General features: G+C 37.0%; 2 protein-coding genes across 2 annotated transcripts; one reads left to right on the top strand and one right to left on the bottom strand.

Moving 5' to 3' along the window:
- Nucleotides 1–14,944: 14,944 nt before the first annotated feature.
- Nucleotides 14,945–15,625, bottom strand: LOC122584974. The gene has a single exon (XM_043757071.1). It carries the CDS (start codon nucleotides 15,623–15,625, stop codon nucleotides 14,945–14,947), a length of 681 nt encoding a protein of 226 aa, XP_043613006.1.
- A 1,605-nt stretch (nucleotides 15,626–17,230) lies between these two features.
- LOC122584994 (uncharacterized protein K02A2.6-like) lies at nucleotides 17,231–18,709 on the top strand. The gene is made up of 3 exons (XM_043757088.1): nucleotides 17,231–17,926; nucleotides 18,382–18,407; nucleotides 18,484–18,709. Exons 1-3 carry the CDS (start codon nucleotides 17,231–17,233, stop codon nucleotides 18,707–18,709), a joined length of 948 nt encoding a protein of 315 aa, XP_043613023.1.
- The last annotated feature ends 4,019 nt before the right edge of the window (nucleotides 18,710–22,728 follow it).

Consider the following 22,728-nt stretch of genomic DNA (forward strand, 5'->3'; position numbering starts at 1 on the left):
CAGCAATAAGATCTCTAACCCTTTGACGCATATCAATTGTCTCTTGGATCCTTCTTATGTGTCTTTCTCTTTGAATCTGGATGTTTTCATTTTCACTAGGATCGGGATTATCATGTATGGCTCTGAGGAAGAATAAACAATATTTCAAAGTGCCATCTGAATACTTGGGAAAATCAGATGCACGGACAAAGATGATTCCTCTGAAGCTGTTAATGAAAACAAATCCATCCAATTCTTCTATTGGATCTCCAATATGATAAGAATTCAATTCATATCCTCCTGCTTTCTGATTTGGTCTTGTGAGATTGATTCTTCTTGTTCTCCTTTCTAGACCAATTTGGAAATCATTAAACTCATAATATCTGATTAAGGCTTGTATGTGACTCTTTAGAGCTTCATAAGCAATGAGTTGATCTGGAGTCTTTGTAATCAGATGAGCATACTGGTTGTAGAGAAAGAGGATGTCAGAGATTGTCAAGTATTGGAAAGATTCTTCATGAACAACATAAATGTGACCATCAGCTCTGCGAACTCTAAATCGGACAAGTCTTTGGTTCTGATACTTGATAGGAGCAATCAATGTTAACACACTTGTAATTGGACTTTGGAACTGATTGTACCACTCTTCACTTCTTACTGAACTTTCAGCATTCATCATTTCTAAGTATGCATCCCTTTGATTTTGATGTCTGAAAAGAAATAATGCTCTCAACCTATTCAAGGTCATGTTGAGTCTTTCCTCAGATGAGTAGTAAATCGGGAAGGCTCTTTCTTCAATGTATCTTGCCCTGCATACTAACTCTTCAGGTCTGACATTCAAATCTAGCATTTGTGCATAATTCTCATAGAAATACCCTTCATTTATTTGCCAAATTCTATCTCGAGTAATTCTTGGATGTCTAACTCCCATGCTAAGCTCTGTTGGAGTGTCAAGATTATTTGTATCTCTCAGATCATAGACAATCTCTTCAAAGATATCTTTCTCAAATTGTTCTTGAGACATAGCTGGTCTTGGTGGAGCATCATTAGAATCATCCGAATCAGAATCACTATCATCATCAGTCCTATTCCCTGGTTGAAACGGATCAGGATCACTCGATTGATCAGAACTTGATGTAGTGGAGTAATAGTGAGAGATGTATTTAACAGGCAGAGGCAGATCATCTGAATCAGAATTATGAACTTGATGAGCTCGAGATGATGAAGGAATATCTACACTTTGACTTTGATCTTGATTTCCTTCTGTTGTATCTTGAACACTTGCTTCTTGTGTTATGTTATGACCTTCTCCACTATCTTTAATATTCTCCCCCTCGGGTTGATCATCAGGATTTTGATCATCCCGACTCCTTAAGATAGTGGCCGGCCGACATTGTTGTTCAAGCTCAGTTATTCTCTTTTGAAGAGCTTCAGTTTCAGCCTTATGAGTAGTATCAGTATTCAAGAAATGTAGATATGAAAGAATTGAATGACAGATGGCTTTCTTTGGTGGGTTCAGATTAGGCTCTTCAGATCTTAATCGACGATGTACTGCCATAATGAGAGTATCAGTGGATATACCACTTTCATGAAGCCTACTAGCAGTATAGTCATTCAAATAAGTATCACTAATATCAGATTCTGACGAAGATGAAGAACTTGAAAAATAATCAGGAGAATCAGGATCAGGAAATGATTGTTGAATTGGAATAGCTAGAATTTTTGGGGGTGTTGGTGATGAAATTTGAGATGATTGAGTATTCGGTGGTGTTGATATGATTGGTTGAGAAGACAAAGGAATAACAGTTGTAACAGTTGAAATATGAGGTGTAGAAGGTGTTGAAATTGGAGTAACAACAGATGAACCAATTCTAAGTGTACCACCAGTAAGCAATCTACGTGGTGATGAACTGGTTTGAGCCATGGGAAGTTTACCAGTAATAGTATATCTTGAAGCACGTAATACACTTTCTTGTCCTTGTTCAATTCCTTCAACCAAATGAGTCACAAGATTACGAACAATCGGAGATAGTGTTACAACAACTGGAGATTCAAAAATCGGAGTATCAGGAGTAACGGAAACTGGCACATCAGTAGTTCCAAGTGGTTCTACTGAGTGACCTGACGACATCATAACTGTCACAGGATTTCCTGTTGGTTCAAGAGTTTGAACAACAGTTGATGATTCGGCTTCACAACCAGAATCTTTTGGAAAGTGGACAAACATAACACCGGTGTCACTTAGATCAACCGTTAAACCCAAAGCACGAATAGCCGCAGCAACTGCTCTAGCTCGAGAGAGTTCAAACTGTCGCTGAGCCAATTCAGCTACACGGGTGCCTTCGTTCAAAGCTGGCATAATGTTAGCAATGGAAGGACTTCCAAACAATTCTTGAGAGGGCACTAAAGCCGAGCTCTCTATGTTTGTTCCGGCAGCGTCACCTAGATGTGCAAATGGTACAACAATCGGTGTAAGTGTCCTAGGGGTTCTAGATAAACGTGCAGAAACGATAGGCAAGAGAGGAGCAGATGTCTCTTTATCTTCAACATCCACAGTCTCTGAAGGAGACTGAGATGGATTACGTGGATTTTGCCCATGCAGAAATGAGATGTCAGTCTGGTAGAGAGACTTCCGAATGGCTAGTGGAGGTTTGACCTTGCAAGAGTTGGGAGCTCTTGTCTTCTACCCTAGGTCGAACCCGGCGAGTATATGTAGTTTGGACTAATGGAAGGCCAACGTTTTCTTTATGCCTTATACCTAGCCCGGACCTCTCATTCTCTCTAACATTTTCGACTCCTCCCTCATTTCCACCTTGTTCCTCCGGGATGTCCATGACATCATCAGCAAACTGATTGACATCATTATCAGATGAATCAATATCAGAATCAGCTACTTCTTCTAGTTCAGCTTGTGAAAAACGATCATACTCAAAGTGAGATCTTTTAAATGTTTTCTTTTTGATATTAACAGGAATGGACTTCCTGCGGCCTTGAAAGTATGTCGGTGGAGGAGATAGTGAAATAGTTGTAGTTATTGTTGATGAAGGAATATGAGTTGGAATTGATTGTGATTGAGGCATTGTTGGGGGTTCAGGGGTGATGATTTCTGGAAGTGGTGTTGATTGAAATGGTGAAGAATGTCTTTGTGGTGATGGTGTTCTTGGTGATGGTGATCTTTTGATAGTTGAAGTTTTAGGAGGTGGTGATCGGATAGGTCTTGGAGTCCCAGACTCAGAAATAGTATTCTCAGAAGATGTAGGAGAAGAAGGTTCAGCTGGTGTTTTTCTTTTCAACTGCTTTTTCTTTGAAGAACTTCCCTTCTTCTTCTTTTGTTGATGCATTTTCTTACTTAACTTTAACATAAAGATTTCACCTTTCTGATTCTTATTCTTTGGCCTACCTGAACTGGATTCACCCTCACTCTCTTTTCTTTTCCTCTTAGACCCCTCACTTGGCAACCTATGCACAACTTGGGTAGGAACCGGGAGGCTTTCCGGTCCCAGAGTTGTTCTAATCCAGTCCAGATATGCCTTTTGGGCATCATCAGAATCAGGAACCATATCAAGTAAAAATGATGGAATCAGATAAGAATAGTTAAGGATACCAGAGTCTCTAACAAAGTTGAAAGGATGAGTAACAACTTTCCCTGTTTCAAGAAGTCTTGGAATATGCTTCTTGTTCCTGATTATACTGCGAACAATTGCTGAGAGAAATCTGATGAAGGGAATATACTTCTTGGGAGCAGATATTTTTCCATTTACTGCAACTATCAGCTGATCCTAAAGAAGTTGAGCAATATCATAGTGCTGATTGAACACAAACCCATAAAATATGTACAGCATTGTCTGGGTCATGTTATCCATTCCTCTTGTATATGGATGAAAACAGTTGCTGAGAACAGAAAACACATAGTACCAAATTCTTGGTAACTTCTTCAGCTTGAAATCAGTTGTTTTTGTCAAAGGACCGTCATAGCCAAGTGATATCAAGGCAGCAAACATTACTTCATTTGACTCAAATACATCATAATCATTTCTCCCATTTGAGTTTGCTTCTGGTAGCCTTAAATATCTTCTGAAATCATCTAAATTGAATTCGAAGTCATATGTGGTCTCTCCAGAACGAAGTTCAAATTGAAAATGGCCTTGTCGACGAAGTTCTGGAGATTTAACTTTGGCTTTAGTCCTTATGAAGATGGATCATGTGGTTTCACGAAGATAATTGATCTCCACATGTCAAACAAATATGATTCAGCAAGATCAACATCTACTGTGAGAGCATGAGTAAGAGGATGATTGTGGAAGATTGCTGAAATGATTGGAAAGCCGGGAGCATTGAAAGGATCATTCAGATATCTATTATTTCTCATATTGATGGAATTTCCGGCTGTGAGAATTTCTTCAATTGATTCATTAATGGCAATCTCTTCATCATGTCCAACCTCTTCTTGATGATCCATTATTTTTATATTTTTCTGATTTTAAGACATAAAAACTTTTAACACACACAGAAAAATAATATTTGAATAGCAAATAACAAGGTTCACATAAACAACTTATATAAGATACAAGGAGGTTCACAAAGGCGATTAACTCAGTGTATCCTTTATAAATCTATTGTTATGAGAAAATAAACACAGAATAGTTAAATACATATTTTTCATATATAAGTTTACAAAGAAGTTCACAAAGGCGATCAATTCTTTGTACTCTTATATACTTTGATATGTATAGAACTTTGAAAATAAGATATAATCATATAAGTATGATATATTTGAGAATAATAAGGAAGTACACAAAGGCGTTCGATTCCTCGTATTCCAAAATATATGATAATTATATGATCATACAAAACAGTTTGTCACACCACACAATAATAAAAAATTAAAAAAAATTTTGGAAGGAAAAAAATTCTAAGTATAGAAAACCAGAACGATCTAATTAGATCGTTCTAAGTTAAACTTAGTTGAAGAAATGAAACAGTCTAAATTTAGATCGTCTTGAAAACTTTAAGGAAAAAATAAAGAAGTATGAAAAACTGAAAGTGAAACGATCTAAAAGAGATCGTGTTAAACCTTTATTTTAGAAAAAGTTTAAGTTTGGGAAAAAAGAAGTAAAACGATCTTAAAGAGATCGTTTTAAGTTTCTCATGTGAGAGAAAAAAAATGTTAAGTATGGGAAAGAAAAGGTAAAACGATCTAAAAGAGATCGTTTTAGGTTTTGAAAAAAAACTTTTGAAGTGAAGAAAAATGAAACGATCTAATTTAGATCGTTTTGGAAAAATTTTGAGAAAAAACTTCACCTCACCTTTAAAGATTTTCTAACACTTAAAAATATAAAGTGAAATCATATTCATGATCTCTCCTTACACTTAAAAGTATCAGATTTGAGCGAACCGAATTCATAAGAATTCAGTAACCCATCAATCGAATTCCAAACACACTTTCAAACCACACAACGTTCAGACCCAAGAACGATCCAAATTAGATCGTTTTGGTCTCAGTCTCAAGGGATTAACAAAGAAATAACATGAAATGAACAGAAAAGGTGAATGGTAAACTTATTTTACTTCCAAGTCGTTTAGAAATCAAAACGATCTAAATTTAGATCGTTTTAGAAGCAAACAACTCTAAAATAAAATATCTTTGCCAAACACTTTTTCAGTTAGCCAAACATACATCTAAATTCACATTCAATGGATCAAACTGCAATTTGAGCATGGCATAACATTTGAATAATGCAAACTAACATTATCATTACACAAATTATCTAAACAGAAACACTTCAAACCTTTTAAAAACACACTCTGATCAAGTTTTCTCAAGAACAAGGGGGGAAGGGTTTTTGAATTTTCAAAAACATTAAATAAAGCATTTAAACATGTTGTAATCATTTACACATATCCTAAACATGCTTCTAGTTCACACAGTCAACACAGAATCATTAACAGAAATGAGAAATTCAAGAAAAATCGAAAAATGAAATCTACATTCAATTCGGAATAATACCTGTGGATGTGATTGAAATTTGATGATGTTATGGAAAGAAATGATCACAGAATGATTTGGAACAAAACCCTTAACTTCTTTTGATAATCAGCAACAAAAAAATTTTATGATGATTTTTGGGTGAGAGTGTTAGTATTACGGGTATATGTGATTTAGATAAGAAAGAAAAAAATGGTTTTTCCCTCCTTAAAGAGAAAGAAAAGGAAAATGGGTCGTGTCAGGCTGACTGGATCGGGTTTGGTTATCTGGGTCGGGTATGGATTTGATTGGTATTGGGCTCGATTGTTTTTGGGCTTTTTCGTATAACAGAATTTTAAAACAATAATAAACAAACAAAAAATACTTTTATGAATTTTAAATTTTCAAATTTTATATTTTGTTTTTCTAAAATAACAATGAGTTTCTAATCAAATAGTGCAAATACACAAACTCCCCATCGATTCATGAATTATCCTTTCTCTCCCCCTCAAACATTGCATGATATAAAACATATTGCACGTAAGCATAGCATCAATGTTTGATAGATATTTAATGAAATTAGAGAGATGGAGGATTTTTACAAAACATGCAGAGGCAAGTTAGCGTATTGGTAATGAGCACTTATTTGAGATGGTTTCTTTGAACAGAAACTCATTCCAGGATCATGTGTTGAATATCTTCCAAAGTGGAAATACGTAACACAGACCTTTATTACCTACAAAAAAAATTAAGTTGTTCTTGGTACCCACTGTTGAATGGGTCCTTTTGGGTTAGAAAAATTGGTCATGGTATTGTTTGAAGATTTGGGATTCTGTATCTTTGGAGTTTTGACAGTGAACCAACCATACTGATCCCTATAACTAGTTATACCCTTAGATGTTTCTTTTGTGAGGAAAACTTGATTAGTTTTTGACATCTTCGATATTGAACTATGTTTAGAGATAGTTTTAAGAGCAGAGGTTCTAGAAACAGATGAAACATGAGCCTTAATGGTGTTCTTACCTTTGACAGCTGGTGCAAGCTGAGTTTTGGGTGAGTAAAATGAAGTTGGAGCAATCTTAGATTTAGATTCCTTCTTTGGTTCAACTTTAGGCTTTTTGAAAGAAAGTTGTTTAACTTCTTTTTCAATTTTTGATTGACTTTTTGGTTGAGAACCAGTTTTGGTTGTCATCTTTTCAATCAATGCTTTTGCTTTAGCCTTAAGATTTTCAGGAATCTCAATTTTATGCTCTAAAGTCACTTTACTTTGGTCATTAGGTGTGATCACAGGGGTTTCAAAAGAATGTACCTTTTTGATAGAAGCAAGACGTTTAGTCTTCAAAGCTTGAATTTTCTCTTCAATCTTGGAAAATGATGATAACATTGTTGTGGACATATCTTGAATTTCTTGAGAAGAGATGCTATCATCCTGCAGTACTTTATTAGAATTCTCATTCCCATTGAATGGAGTGGAGCAATCATCAGAATTATGATTAGTCATCATATGGGTAGGGGTGGTCTCACTTACCTTTGGGGAATAATCTTGAGTTTTCAGATGTTCAATGACCTTTTCAACTTTTTGTTTTAGGTTTTCAATTTCTTTTTCCAATATGGTAGTTGGAATATAAGCTCTATGAGAAATTGATTATGAAGACACTTGTTGAGACTCATTTTCTTTCACTGAAATGTTGTCTATTTCTTCTAACTCATAAATTGATCTGTTATGAGTTTTCTTGTAAGTATCATTAATAGCAACATAATCAATGTTTATTTGAATTGGTTTTGGTCTTTCAACATCATCTGACTCAAAGTCATCCTCAGATGGTATCATGCCAAGGCGAAGAAATTTTTCATCATACAAAGCACCAAGATCTTCTTTTTAAATTTTTTCTAAATGTGCTGGATTCTCACAACCTAAACCAAAAAGAAGTTATGATTTATCAATCTTTCATTTATTGTAATAAGCAGTGAAATCCAAAAAAGGATTTTGTTCTATTTTGTAGATTTTCTCTTGGTAGAACAAAATGTTTGCTTTCAAATCCTCAACTTGTTTTTGAAGAGTTTCAATTTCAACTCCTTTGAGAAAACATGAACTGTTTAAGTCAGAAATCTGTCTTTCATGTTTTTCACAATTTGGTCTCATGTCTTTCATTTTGTTTGTGAGAAACTCAACATCTGCTTGTCTTCCATTTGCTCTTATCCATTCATTGGTTTTCTCAAGCTGTAAGGTCTCAATGGTTTGCTTGAGTGAATGGACAGTCTTTTCAAGGTCTTGACATTTATTGGTAAAATGGGCATTGGGTGAAACAACTTGAAAACTGTTACTTGACAAATGCATTTCTTTCAAAGAGTCATAGTTAACTTTGAGAGCATCATGAGCTATTGAGAGTTGAGAAAAATCTTCGTTAAGTTTATCAAACTCTTGTTTAGCTATTTTCAAATTTGTTTTCAAAGTAAGATTTTGCTTTGTCAAAGTATCAGTAGTTGTTTGAAAAGACAAGTAGTCAGTTTGAGTAAAAAATTGTACCTCTCTTGATGAAATATCTAAATTGATGTTGATTGTTGTCATTTGAAATGATTGAATTACAAATTGAAAAAACTTGATTTAAAAAAAATGAAACTAGAAATTTAGATCGTTTTAGATGTTTGAAAAAATTTCTAAGTATTTGAAAAAAATGAAACTAGAACGATCTAAATTAGATCGTTTTAGAATCTTGAAAAATTTTTCTAAGTGATGAAGAAGAAAGAAGAAAAGAAAAAGGGAAAAAAATGAAACGTTCTAAAAGAAATCATTTTGAGGAATTGTAAAGAAAAGTTAGAACGATCTAAATTTAGATCGTTTTAACAATTTTGGGTGAAAAATTTTCTAAGTATGAAACCTTTTGAAAATTTGGGCAGAGTAACACAATGATTTGGAAGTTTTTGAGCAAAACCAATCTCAAAGAGATCAGTTACCCATGGAAGTGTGTGATTCCCAATCACAACAACTTCAGAATCACGATCCACACAACACACAATTCACACAGAATTACAAAAGCTAGAACGATCTAAATTAGATCGTTTTAACTTCAAAATGGCCAAAAACTAGAATGATCTAAAAGAGATCGTTTTAGTTCCTCCAACAGAGATCGTTTTGTATACCTGCACATACAAACAGAACAGACCAAATAGTCAGTTTTTGATACAAAATTGGTCAATTCTCACTCAGTTTTGAGAATTAGGATTTGATCCAAACACCAAAATGCTCAGAAGATGATCTCGCACAACCCTAGAAACAATTCCATATCTCAAATCAACTTAATTGTGAAAATCAATTTTTGATCAAATTTTCTAAAATTTTGATTTTTAATCAAAACTTTGAATTTGATTCTGAAACTTAAAAGGATGTTTTGAAATATGATTTGGAATGTATTTGTGAACAAAAACTATAAAACTGAATGATAATTGAAAGTAAATTGTTGAAGAACAGAAATGGCGGCAAAAGTTTTCTTTGAACACGAAGATGAAGAATTTGAACAAAAAATTCAACGAATTTGTATTGAATTTTTTCTGGATCGTCAACAGATGATTGTCTTTCTCTGATACCACATGTAATATAGCAAAATCTGTTCGTGTTCAGGTGCGGAAGTAAGGTGTATAACAATGGTGGAAGTGTGTGTGTTAGTGTGTGTAATGAGAGAGACGATCTATGTGTGTGGAAAGATTGGGAATTGTTATTTTCACAATGTGATCAAAGGTTACAAAAGGTTAAGGCTTGAGGGGTATTTATACTCTAAGTAAAATACATAAGCTCCCCCTCAACCTTATATTACGTATACAAAATAACAATATAAAGTAATACAACTAAGCACTATTTTGAATTTCTAACATTCTCCCCCCTAGTGCTTGGTTGTCTTTTATCAGTTCCTCCTGTTCCTCCTCCTTCTTTTCTCTGCTCGTCTTTTCTTGTTCTTTCTTTTCTTGTAATCTTGAGCTGCTTTTGATGTAGATGGCTTATCTTTCATAGAGTTCCAAAAAGCTCTTTTCTTGTAACTATTCCAAGAGTCATTCCAATACCTCTTAGGAATGTAATGCCAATTAGCACCTTCTGGACGTTCATCGGGCAATCTGATGTTATCTTGAAAGTTAACTGGAGGAATATTATGAGGACCTCGTTCATGACTTGGATTCCAAAGAACCCATGAACCTGTCTCAGTATGAATAATTCATTCTCTTGGTCTAATTGTTCTGGCAGCAATAAGATCTCTAACCCTTTGACGCATATCAATTGTCTCTTGGATCCTTCTTATGTGTCTTTCTCTTTGAATCTGGATGTTTTCATTTTCACTAGGATCAGGATTATCATGTATGGCTCTGAGGAAGAATAAACAATATTTCAAAGTGCCATCTGAATACTTGGGAAAATCAGATGCACGGACAAAGATGATTCCTCTGAAGCTGTTAATGAAAACAAATCCATCCAATTCTTCTATTGGATCTCCAATATGATAAGAATTCAATTCATATCCTCCTGCTTTCTGATTTGGTCTTGTGAGATTGATTCTTCTTGTTCTCCTTTCTAGACCAATTTGGAAATCATTAAACTCATAATATCTGATTAAGGCTTGTATGTGACTCTTTAGAGCTTCATAAGCAATGAGTTGATCTGGAGTCTTTGTAATCAGATGAGCATACTGGTTGTAGAGAAAGAGGATGTCAGAGATTGTCAAGTATTGGAAAGATTCTTCATGAACAACATAAATGTGACCATCAGCTCTGCGAACTTTAAATCGGACAAGTCTTTGGTTCTGATACTTGATAGGAGCAATCAATGTTAACACACTTGTAATTGGACTTTGGAACTGATTGTACCACTCTTCACTTCTTACTGAACTTTCAGCATTCATCATTTCTAAGTATGCATCCCTTTGATTTTGATGTCCGAAAAGAAAGAATTCTCTCAACCTATTCAAGGTCATGTTGAGTCTTTCCTCAGATGAGCAGTAAATCGGGAAGGCTCTTTCTTCAATGTATCTTGCCCTGCATACTAACTCTTCAGGTCTGACATTCAAATCTAGCATTTGTGCATAATTCTCATAGAAATACCCTTCATTTATTTGCCAAATTCTATCTCGAGTAATTCTTGGATGTCTAACTCCCATGCTAAGCTCTGTTGGAGTGTCAAGATTATTTGTATCTCTCAGATCATAGACAATCTCTTCAAAGATATCTTTCTCAAATTGTTCTTGAGACATAGCTGGTCTTGGTGGAGCATCATTAGAATCATCCGAATCAGAATCACTATCATCATCAGTCCTATTCCCTGGTTGAAACGGATCAGGATCACTCGATTGATCAGAACTTGATGTAGTGGAGTAATAGTGAGAGATGTATTTAACAAGCGGAGGCAGATCATTTGAATCAGAATTATGAACTTGATGAGCTCGAGATGATGAAGGAATATCTACACTTTGACTTTGATCTTGATTTCCTTCTGTTGTATCTTGAACACTTGCTTCTTGTTTTAGAGAGGCGATTCCCTTATGGTCAAAGGGCTGAGAGGCCGCTTTACGGTGTGTTTCGGGTTTTTTTCAAGAGCTTAATGAATGCTCTTGGGTATAGATATGTTCCTATATATAGGGGTTAAAAGACTTGGAGAGGAGTAAAAGGAATTAGGGTAAATCTCTTCCTCTTTTAGGATATCATTTTATCTTTTTAGGGAGATTCGTATTGATCTCCTAAGGTAAGCCGTGTCCGGAATAACCGGTCTTGGATATATGCTTTCCGTATAGAAAATGTGGTACGTTTATTCTTTCGGAGCAAGGAATATAATCTGAGTGCTCCGGGGTTATATCATCATACAGAGACGGCGTTTTGTATAAGCGTTTTATCTTTACCCGAAGGTACATATTCTGAATATGGAGGTAGAGCGTTGGGGAGGGTATATCATCAAGCCCCCTGAGTCTAATAGATAGACGGTGACGAGCTGTCTTGTTAGACTTTTAAAACTCGAGGCTCTAAGATGTAAATAAATTTTCTAAAGGGGAAAATACCTTATATTACCTGTTGTCCAGACTGCCCCAATCGATGTATCTGCTCTGCCCTAATTTTCGCCATCTCCAGGTCAGGCATGTTTTCCTTTTGATTTCTTCCCCCATTATCTTTTAAAAATGGCAAAAGTAGGACTTAGCGATCTTTCTTCTGTTGCTACTCCCGAGGGATTAGGGTGGTTTTGTTCCACCTATTTGTCGAATCTGGAGAAAGCGGTTCGTATACCATTTTCTAGGTGAAACCGTTTCGAATCCCACTCCGGGTTTTATGGGTCTGTATGTTACCCACGTCACCCAAGGGAATTTGAGATTTCCTTTTTCCCTATTTTTCCTTGATGTGTTTAGCCACTATAACTGTCCATTCTCCTTTATGCATCCAAATGGGGTTGCCCGTATTATTGGTTTTGAAATCCTCTGTTGCGCGTATGGTGGTGACGCGTATGTAGATTTGTTCGCTGCTTGTTTTGATTTGTGTGATGTTGGTGATTGGGGGACAATACAGAAGAAACCCAAGGTGGATTGTTTTTTGCCCGGTTGCACTGATGTCAGGGGATGGAAGAATGAATTTGTTTTTGTTGAGTGTTCGGTGATTCCCGAGGTGTATTCAGTGTTGTTGACTAGTGAGACGGCAACCAAGTTCAAGGAGCCGACACATGCCCATGCCCTTGAATTGCCCCTGTATCAACGACTTATCGAGAATCATATCAAATTGGACCGTTATCCTGATGTGGTGTTGTACCAGGCTGGTGTTTTGAAACACTGACCTGAAGGAGTAGATACCATGATCATAGTGGAACGGAATGAAGAGTAATTTTGGCCTTCTTTTCTTTCGACTGCACATTTTTTTGTTTGTTCTCTCTTGATATATGTGTTGTTTCCCAGAGGTTACATTGGCCGAATTTGTGAAGGGTCCTCTGCTAGAGTGTCAACCTTAATTAATTGTGTTATCTGCTAGGTTGCTATCTGAAGGGGTTGTGGATCATGAAGTTGTGAATGTTGAGAAAGAGGTTCTGATGACTTCTACTCCTTCTAAGAAGAGGAAAAATTCGTCAAAATCTGTTTCCAAGGCTTCAAAAGAGAAAGCGAAGCCTCAGTCTATCTTTGATAGAATGTTATTAGGTGAACTTCATCCATAAAAGATAAGTCTGAGTGAGTCTCTTCAGATATATTCTTTGCTTGTGATGTTCCCTATTATTCATCATGTTTCTTTTTTTTTGTTCAGATGTGCCTAATCCTGAGGTGGTGGAGGATATTCTTCTTCATTTTGTTCCTGATGAATGGGTCTGGGAGTTAATGGCATTGGATGCTGGGAATCTTCATTCTTCTTATGATCAGCTTCTTTATATGAGCACCATTGTTGAAACTGTTGTGAATGCTCGGCATCGGCTCTTGGTCCAACGATCCACAGATATGGAGGGACAGCTGGCTAGTTTGAGGGGTCCTTGTCGTGAAAGGGGTTCTTCTGTCTGTAATTCCTATCATGGTGAGGAGTTTTTTATTTATCGCTTGCAAAATGATATCCTTCATCTTAAGAGGCAAATGGCTGAGCAGAAGGAGAAGTGTTCTGTTTTTGCTAGGCAGCTGCAGGGTCCCCAAGCACAAATTAGCAAGCTAGGATCATTTTGTGAGACGAGTAAGAAGGCTATGGATGAAAAAGATGCCCAAATAGCCGAGCTTAAGGCCCAACTACAAGAGGCTCATCAATAGTCCAAGAGGGTTGTTTCAGAAATCATCCCTTATGTTTGTTCAGAGCTGATAAGGAGTAAGGAGGCTGGCGTGTTGTTGGTAGAAGATGTAAATGCCAACCGTGCCCAAGAGAGGGCATCCGTGTTGAGCCAGCTAGCGAGGGAGGGACTGATCATTCTTGCTCCAGACTTTGTGGACCATTCCTCAGAAGAGTGACAACAGCTGAAGATGTCCTTGCCCGTGCTAATTTTCCATTTGTGAAGGATATCTCTGCTGATGACTCAACCTCCATTGAAGATCTGCTATAGAAGAAACCCCGTACCTCCTATTGATTCTTTGCGAAGTTTGTTTGTTGGGCTTGTATTGTTCGTAAACAATTTTATCATTATTTGTTATACTCTCTGCATCTCAATTTTATCTTATTAGCGTGATGCCAAAGACTTTTATCTTAATGCTTGAGTTGTAATTGGGCTTATATCTTATGTTTTAAGATTTTGCCATGGTTACGTTGGATTTAATGAGCATCCTCTTACTCCAACTTTTATTTTGTATGTTTTAATTAATTTTTTGGTTAATGGGATAACCCCTGTGAATTTTATACCATAACCAAAGCATTACATAACAAGTAGCATGACTGAAATACCATGCTAGTTCATATACATGACATTCCATGTATATGTTAAACAAGAAAACAAACAAGCCACCTAGAGTTTAATAGTTCTACCCTAGTATACAATTAAAACAATACTCCATATTGACACACCAACATGGGGTGGAAAAAAACTAAACTTAGCTTCGGCTTCTGATAAAATAAAAAACCACCATCTGTCTTAGCAATCTCCAAGCTTGGACAAACTTATCAACTTGAGTAGTATTCTTGAACCTCAAATTAACAAGCTTCAAACGCACCGTGGCAGAGATCAAGTCACAAATTTGATCTTGATTACGCACTTTATCTGAGAAAAGTCTTTGGTTTCGCTCTTGCCAAATGAAATAAGTGGTAGCTGCTACAAGTAATCTTCCAATTACACTCTTGGCTAAATTTGACTTTGCCCGTTGAAGAAGGCAATCAAAAACTTCATCCCAACTAGGGTTTATATGTTGCAATTGCGCTAGAGGGAGAACGTGATGCCACACCTGCTTAGAAAAGGAACAATAAAAAAATAAGTGGTTATGTGAGTCCGGGCCTTGTTTACATAAGGGGCAGTAAACCAAGTCGAAGTTCATGTTGTCCCCCCCCCCCTCCCCTTTCCAATTCATCATAATATCCTGCGTTCTAAGCTTCCTATGAACCATGAGCCAAATTAGGAACGTGTGTCTTGGTATCATTTGTGAGATGCTTTATACCATGGAGTAACAACCTGCTTAGTTCTAATTGTTTCCCATACCACTGACGAGGAGAAAGGGTGCTCAGTACCATCAGTTTCTTTCCAATATCTTGGACATTAGATATAAGATGAACATTAGGAATATTGATTAATACAGGAAACAAGTCCAACCATGCACTAGGCCATTTCCAGTCCCCTTCCCTAATAAATTCAGAAACCGAAGCATGAAGGGAGAATCCTGCTCGCACTATATCTCTGTTTGGTACATGACTACAAATTGGGCTGATTTGATGCCACTTATCGAACCAGACAGAAGTGTTAAGGCCATTTCCGATTCTAGACCAGATGTGGGGTCGTATAAGATGTCTAAGTTGAAGCATCTTTCGCCACCCCCACAAACAATTTTGACGGATTGGAACATCCCATAAGCTTCTTGCCTTTAATCTGTAGGAATGTATCCACTTGACCCATAAAGACTCCCGATTGTTCAAAATGCTCCACACATGGTTTAGCATCAAAGCTTTATTTACATCGGCAATTATTCTGATGCCTAACCCACCTTCGGATTTGGGGAGACAAATGGTCCATTGTGTACCAATTATCCTATCTCTGACAGTCCATGGGTAAGTCCGGTCCATTGTGTACCAAAGAAGGGGGGAATGACCGTTGTAACTAATGAACGTAATGAACTTGTACCTACTAGAACGGTTACCGGGTGGCGGGTGTGTATTGATTATAGGAAGTTAAATGATGCGACCCGTAAAGACCACTTCCCTTTACCCTTCATTGACCAAATGCTCAAACGGTTAGCCGAAAACGAGTATTTTTGTTTTCTTGTTGGTTTCTTCGGGTACTTTCAAATACCCATTGACACCAATGATCAAGAAAAGACGACCTTTACATGTCCCTTTGGCACGTATGCTTATCGTAGGATGCCATTTGGATTGTGTAATGCTCCCGCCACTTTCCAAGGGTATATGATCGCGATATTCCAAGACATGTTGGAAACATCTATGGAGGTTTTCATGGATGACTTCTCGGTCTTTGGTGACTCTTTCCAACTTGGATAAGATGCTTGAGCAATGTGAGCAAGCACACCTTGTTCTTAATTGGGAAAAATGTCATTTCATGGTTAGAGAAGGCATTGTGTTAGGTGGTAAGGTGTCTAGTGTAGGGATTGAGGTAGATAAGGCTAAAATTGATGTTATTGCTAAATTACCTCCACTAACTAATGTAAAGGGCGTTAGAAGTTTCTTAGGTCATGTCGGGTTCTATCGTAGGTTTATTAAAGATTTTTCTAAGATAACCCGACCTATGACTCGTTTGCTTGAGAAAGATGTGCCTTTTGAGTTTAATTCGGATTGTTTGAAGGCATTTGTATTGTTAAAAGATTGTTTGACTCACTCACCCATTATGGTTTCTCCTGATTGGTCTCAACCTTTTGAACTAATGTGTGATGCGAGTGATTTTGCAGTTGGAGCTGTTTTAGGACAACGAGAAGGTAATCATTTTCGTCCTATTTACTTTGCTAGCAAGACTCTTAATAGTGCTCAACAAAATTATACTACAACTGAAAAAGAGTTGCCTACAGTTGATACACGTTTGATAAGTTTAGGTCGTATTTGGTGCTTTGTAAGACCATTGTTTTTACCGATCATTCAGCCCTTAAGTACTTGTTTGCTAAACAAGATGCTAAACCTCGTCTCATACGTTGGGTCTTGCTTTTGCAAGAGTTTGATATTAAGATAAAGGATAAGAAAGGGGCTGAAATTTTAGCGGCCGATCATTTGAGTAGGTTAGAGGATCCTCACCGTGAGGAACAAAAGGGGGATGATATTGATGATGCATTCCCGGATGATTCTTTGATGAGTATTGTATCTAATGTTCCATGGTATGCAGATTTTGCTAATTATCTTGTTGCAAGGGTACTTCCAAAAGGATGGACAAATCAACAAAGGAAAAAATTCTTTTCTGATGTTAAGCATTATAATTGGGAAGAACCCTATTTGTTTCGTGTTTGTGCAGATGGAATGATTAGAAGATGTGTTGCGGGTGGAGAGACTCGTTTGATCTTGGATGGATGTCACCGAGGGCCAACCGGTGGTCATTATGGACCAACCGTTACTAGTAAGAAAGTGTTTGATGCAGGTTTTTATTGGCCAACGATTTTCAAGGAAGCTCAAACTTTGGTGGATACTTGTGAGGCGTGTCAACGTCAAGGGAACATCACAAAGAGAGATGAGATGCCTCAAAACTTCATCCAGGTTTGCGAAGTTTTTGATGTTTGGGGTATTGATTTTATGGGACCCTTTCTGCCTTCAAATAAGTGTCTTTACATTTTAGTGGCGGTTGATTATGTGTGTAAATGGGCCGAGGCTAAGGCCTTGCCAACAAATGATGCAAGGGTTGTGATAGATTTCTTGAAACAATTGTTTTGTCGTTTTGGTTGTCCTAAGGCCTTAATAAGTGATCGTGGAACTCATTTTGCGAATCACCAACTTGCTAAGGTGTTGAAGAGGTATGGTGTTCATCATCGTTTCTCTACTTCTTATCACCCGCAAACAAATGGCCAAGTAGAAAATACAAATAGGGCATTAAAACGAATTTTAGAGAAAACCATAGGTGGTAATCCTAAAAATTGGTCAAAGAAATTAGATGATGCATTATGGGCTTTTAGGACCGCATTCAAGACTCCACTTGGGACTACACCTTATCGGTTGTTGTATGGGAAAACATGTCATTTACCTTTAGAAATAGAGCATAAAGCTTATTGGGCTCTTAGGATTTGTAATATGGATTTAATTGAAAGTGGTGAATTAAGAATGTTACAATTGAATGAGTTAGATGAGTTAAGATTGCATGCTTATGAAAATTCGAAGCTCTATAAAGAAAGGACAAAGGTTTGGCATGATCATAGGTTGAGAAAGAAAGATTTCAAGGTAGGTGATAAAGTTTTGTTGTTCATTTCAAAGTTTAAATTGAAACAACCTAAATTGACTTCAAGATGGATGGGACCCTATGTCATTAAACATATTTATCCTTCGGGGTATGTGGAATTGTATAAGGGGAATGGGGAAACATTTATTGTCAATGGCCATAGGTTGAAGGTTTTTAATGAAAAAACTTGTGATGAGGGAGTTGAGGTTGATCAACTTTCATTTTATGAAATTGATAAGTAATTGGAGATGTGAGTCTATCTAACGACTCCTTAATAAATTAAGTGCTTCTCGGGAGGCAACCCGTGTGTTTTTATTTTTAGTTTATTTCATTTTTCGTTCCTTATATTGAAAAATCCAAAAACATTTGAAAAATCGAAAAGACCAAAAAGATTTTTGTTTTGTTAGTTTAATTATGTTTATTTTTCATTTTTATAGCTTTTAGTTGAGATGTGCAGGTCCCGAAGTGTCCAAAAGTATTACGGTAAGTCATAAAGAGCCAAGAAAGGGAAGCAAGTTGAGGGTTCAAGTAGCAGTGATGAATTCGTTCCCGGGATTAGGCGTGGGTATGACTTCAGTGAACCAGACACAAATGACAACCACCGCTATAGAGATGGTGCGCTAACTTTGAGTGCTAAGAATCATCCCGCTGAACCACATGAGTGGTTGCGTTTTCCAGGAGTGACAGGGAATGAGCGTATTCGTTACATGAACCGGCTTCAAGACCTCAGGTACAAACATGTCATGGAACCCAAAATAGTTAGTTTGGGGATTTTGAGAAACTAAATTTAAGAGACCCTGTGATGAAAATGATAACTTGTAAAAGTAGAAATGCAAATGGTGAAATCAAAATGTATAGGATGTGGGAAAATGTTTTTAGTTGTGATATGACACCGGTTCGTGAGTGGTGTCTTGAGTTTTTGAGCACAATTAGGGTTATTCAAGGGAGGAGTTCTATACAAGGAAAGTTATTCATTTTCGGGCGGGGGGGGGGGGGGGGGGGGTTTCAAAGGCATTGTACGGTGCCCGAGTTTGCATACTTGACTGGGATGGTTACGGGAGCTGAGTTGAATCATTGGGACACTTATGAGTTTTTACGTAAGGGAATGTATGACAAAGATGTGACTGGTTTTGATGATGATAAAACAACAAAGGATTTTTGGTTTGAGATTGGTGGTAGTGGTAAGTTAGCTATGACGGTGAGCAAGGTATCGGAAATTCAGGTACCTATTTTGAAGGTTATCCACCGTATGATCACCCATTACTTTTTGCTTAGGAATGATCATAATGAGAAGATTTCACCTACTGATGCTTGGTTACTGAGGTTGTTTTATGAAGGGTCTCCTACTACTTTTGCTTGTGCACCATATGTGTTAGCTAAGTATCTTGCTACACATAAGGATCGTGTTCTTGTTTGCGGGAATTTCATTTGTAAGATTTTTGTGATGTTGGGGTTTGACACAAATAGGAATACAAGGAGTTTGGTTAAGGTCCCATGTAGTCGTTTTGGAATAAATGATTTGATTAGTTTTGGATTGATTTTTGAGGTGGATGGTAGAGATGTGTTTGTAGGAGATTTACCCGAGGAGTAGAGGCCGGTAGAAAAGAGGCGTAGGGAGGATGGCTCTAGTGCTCCCAGTTTGCAGCCGGTTCTTCTTCATCTTCTTTTGACTTGTCTTCTTTGCAGGGGGCTGTTTTTGGTTTACAGGGATCTACGGATATGTTGCTTGATAATGCTCGGACGGCGAATAGTTCGAGTGCTAGGTCAGCAAGAGCACTTCCGTCCAATGTGGGAGAGACAATATGAGCAATATCATCAACAGCAATATAGTCAAGTGGATGAGGATGAGCGCCCAGAGATCCCTACCTATACTCCTCATGAGATAGTGCCTCCTAGTCAAGGTACTTTTGATTATCTCTTTTCTTCGCAGGGCTATCAGCAGGAGACATACTCTTATAGGCCTCCCGAGTTTGATTCTGCTACTCAGACTACGGGCTATGGGATGTATACCGGTGCTCCTCGATATGGGGGAGATTTCTTTAGTTATTACACACCGGTGGGAGATGAGACTAGAGGTCATACGGGTATGGGTACTCCTCATGTTGCTCCGGGTAATGATTGGTTTGCTGCTGAGCGTAATCTTGATGGTGCTGATAGTGTTCCCTCTGTTTTTCCCTTCTCCGTGATTTTGATGATGTGTTGGTGATGAGATGGCGGTGCCGGTTTCCGTTGGCATTAAGTCATCATGGTTATATGTGGTTCAATTTGGTAGATGGATTATTGGAACATTGCCCATTTATTTTCAATTTGGTTGTAATGCCTTTGTTGGCAGTTTAACATTTTACTTTTTCCATTTTAGGGTAGTTTATTTGGTTACGTAGGGTGAACACTAAGTATGGGGAGGGGGGGTGGTTGGTTATTTCATTCGACTAATATTCTAATGCTCATCATGTTTAAGTTTGTTCTGGTTGTGTTTTATGCTTTTGGAGAGGAGAAATTCATGTGCATATGTTGGCCATAAGTTCAGCGCCCATTCATTTTGACGATTTTATCAAGCATACAAACATTTACCAACATCCGGCAAGTTTTCGCGATCTTTTTCTTTTATTTTATTTTTTTGCTTTTACCTATTTCCCGTTAGTTTGTTTTTAGTTCATTATACAATGAGGGCATTGTACAACTCAAGTATGGGGGGGGGGGGTAGGTAAATAGGAAAAAGCCGGGTGAAGTTTAGACATTTTGATGATTTTTGAGTAAATTTTTAACTTTTGATTGCTTGTCTTATAGTTTAATTACTTTGTCATTTAAGATTTAATCATATTAGTAAGTAATTGAGCTATATTCCCTTGGTAAAACTGTTTTAAATTGTGAGATGTGTTTTGAATGATCATTAAGGCAAATCCATTCGGGATTGATTACATGACTAGCACACTCTACCACAAAACACCAAATATGTGAGGTCTTGCTTCATTTATAGATATGATAGGTGTTACAGTTTTGGTTTAGTTGGCCTTGTAAATTTGTCCCTCTCATAGGCTTTTGGATTTATCCGAAAGTAAGAGTCTCTTTTAGAGCTTTGAACTATGACGTGCAAGTTTGAGGTTAATTTAGTCTATTTCCGTATTTCTTTCTTTGATATGAGTGTGCCGATGACTGCGTTGATTCTAGAACTTGTCTTAGTTGATCGTCTCGTAGTTTGCTAGATGATAAAGAGGTAAATTTAGGATTAAACCCATTTTCTTTGTTTATTCACCCTTTGTTTATGTTTATCATTGTTTAACCATGTTTGTATGCACGTGTTTAAGTAGCTAATCACATTTAGTGAATTTCCCTTGTTAAACCTTTGTTGCACTCATTTTTAGTGCAAGATACACTTACAAAACTTGTTGAGCCTAACCTTTTCGTTTGTGTTAAATCCACTTAAATAATTAACCTTTCCTCGCCATACCGATAGTCGAAATCCTTGGATGGTCATTAGCTGCCTATACGAGTTGGATGGTTTGGAGTTGTCTTGGTTGTGTCGGGTTGGTATATTTCCGTTTATTGGGGTAGATTGATTTCGTCAAGATTAGGGATTAAGTCTAGATTGTTCTAATTAGTAAGAGTTATGATTTTTCAATGTATTTCAAAGTTATAAAAAGGGGGTACCAATTAGAAAGGGTAAAAGTAGTTCATCAAAAAGAAAAGAGAATGAAAAAAAAAAAGACAAAAGAAGAAAAAACGAACTTGGACTGTCATTTGGTATTTCCCTCATCTTTGGCAAATCAATGTAGAGTTGGTATATAAGTTTAAACCAACAAAGTGTTCTTTGATTGATTATAATCTTCATTTGAAATTGGCAATGTTTGTTTAAAGTCAATATGGGTAAGATTCGGTGGTTGGAAGTCGTTTGAAGATAATACACCACAAATGTGTCGGTTTTAATCATTCTATTAGGGAGTAGTGTCGGGAGAATGTCTTTTGGGTTGTGGATAGATGGCAACTAGTGATATGGGTTGTGTTGGACTAGACTATAATGTAAATTATTGTTAATTGTTGTGTTATTTCGTTTTAACACCAATTATATCCTTAAATTTCCATACACATTGTTAATGACCGTTGTAAGCCTTTGTACATTACAACCGTGTTATTTACCTCTTTTGATAGACGTTATATGGTGCTAGCGCCATGGCGACATAGGGACGATTCTATTACAAGCCTATGGTTAAAATATATGCATCACGACTAGGCTTCGAGTGATTCATACGATATTTCAACCCAATAGTTTGTTAGTTGGAGAAAGTTAGTTGAGATGTTCTTCTTTCATTTGATTAAAGTGCTTAGTCGTGTTTTCTAGGCTTGTAGATTATTCAAGTATTGTCAAACATTTCAATTTTTCATTTAAGATTAAACTGCTTAACTATTCTTATGGTTTTGCTTCTTTTTGGATTGATGTCATGTTTTGCAAATCAAGAATCAAGGGAATGAAAGTTTTGCAATCTGAATTTGCTTGAGGACAAGCAAGGCTTAAGTATGGGGGGATTTGATATGTCCATTTATATGCATATTCCCATATCGGTTCTAAGTCGTTTTAAGTTTAATTATGAGCAAATTACATGTATATTCGATGCTTTGATGGTATTGTTAGTGGTTGCACGTTTAGAGTAGGTGAAATGGTTAGAAACAGCTTTCGGATGACTAGAAGATGCATTAGGATGGTTCATGGACGCATACGAGTGAAGACGGAATGAAAAATACAAGTTTTGGCTGAAAACAGAGTAGATGCGTCGCACCTGGAAGATTGGTGCGGAGCATTTTCTTCTCA

Source organism: Erigeron canadensis, chromosome 1, assembly GCF_010389155.1.
Source record: "Erigeron canadensis isolate Cc75 chromosome 1, C_canadensis_v1, whole genome shotgun sequence".
Taxonomy (NCBI): Eukaryota; Viridiplantae; Streptophyta; class Magnoliopsida; order Asterales; family Asteraceae; genus Erigeron; species Erigeron canadensis.

Bases quoted from the DNA above. Each gene is read 5' to 3' on its own strand.
- LOC122584994 (XM_043757088.1), top strand. From the start codon at position 17,231: ATGCCTCAAAACTTCATCCAGGTTTGCGAAGTTTTTGATGTTTGGGGT. The intron at 17,927-18,381 runs GTAGGTGATAAA...TGAGATGTGCAG, and splicing joins TGAGAAAGAAAGATTTCAAG to GTCCCGAAGTGTCCAAAAGT. The intron at 18,408-18,483 runs GTAAGTCATAAA...TCCCGGGATTAG, and splicing joins AAGTGTCCAAAAGTATTACG to GCGTGGGTATGACTTCAGTG.
- LOC122584974 (XM_043757071.1), bottom strand. From the start codon at position 15,625: ATGGACCGGACTTACCCATGGACTGTCAGAGATAGGATAATTGGTACA.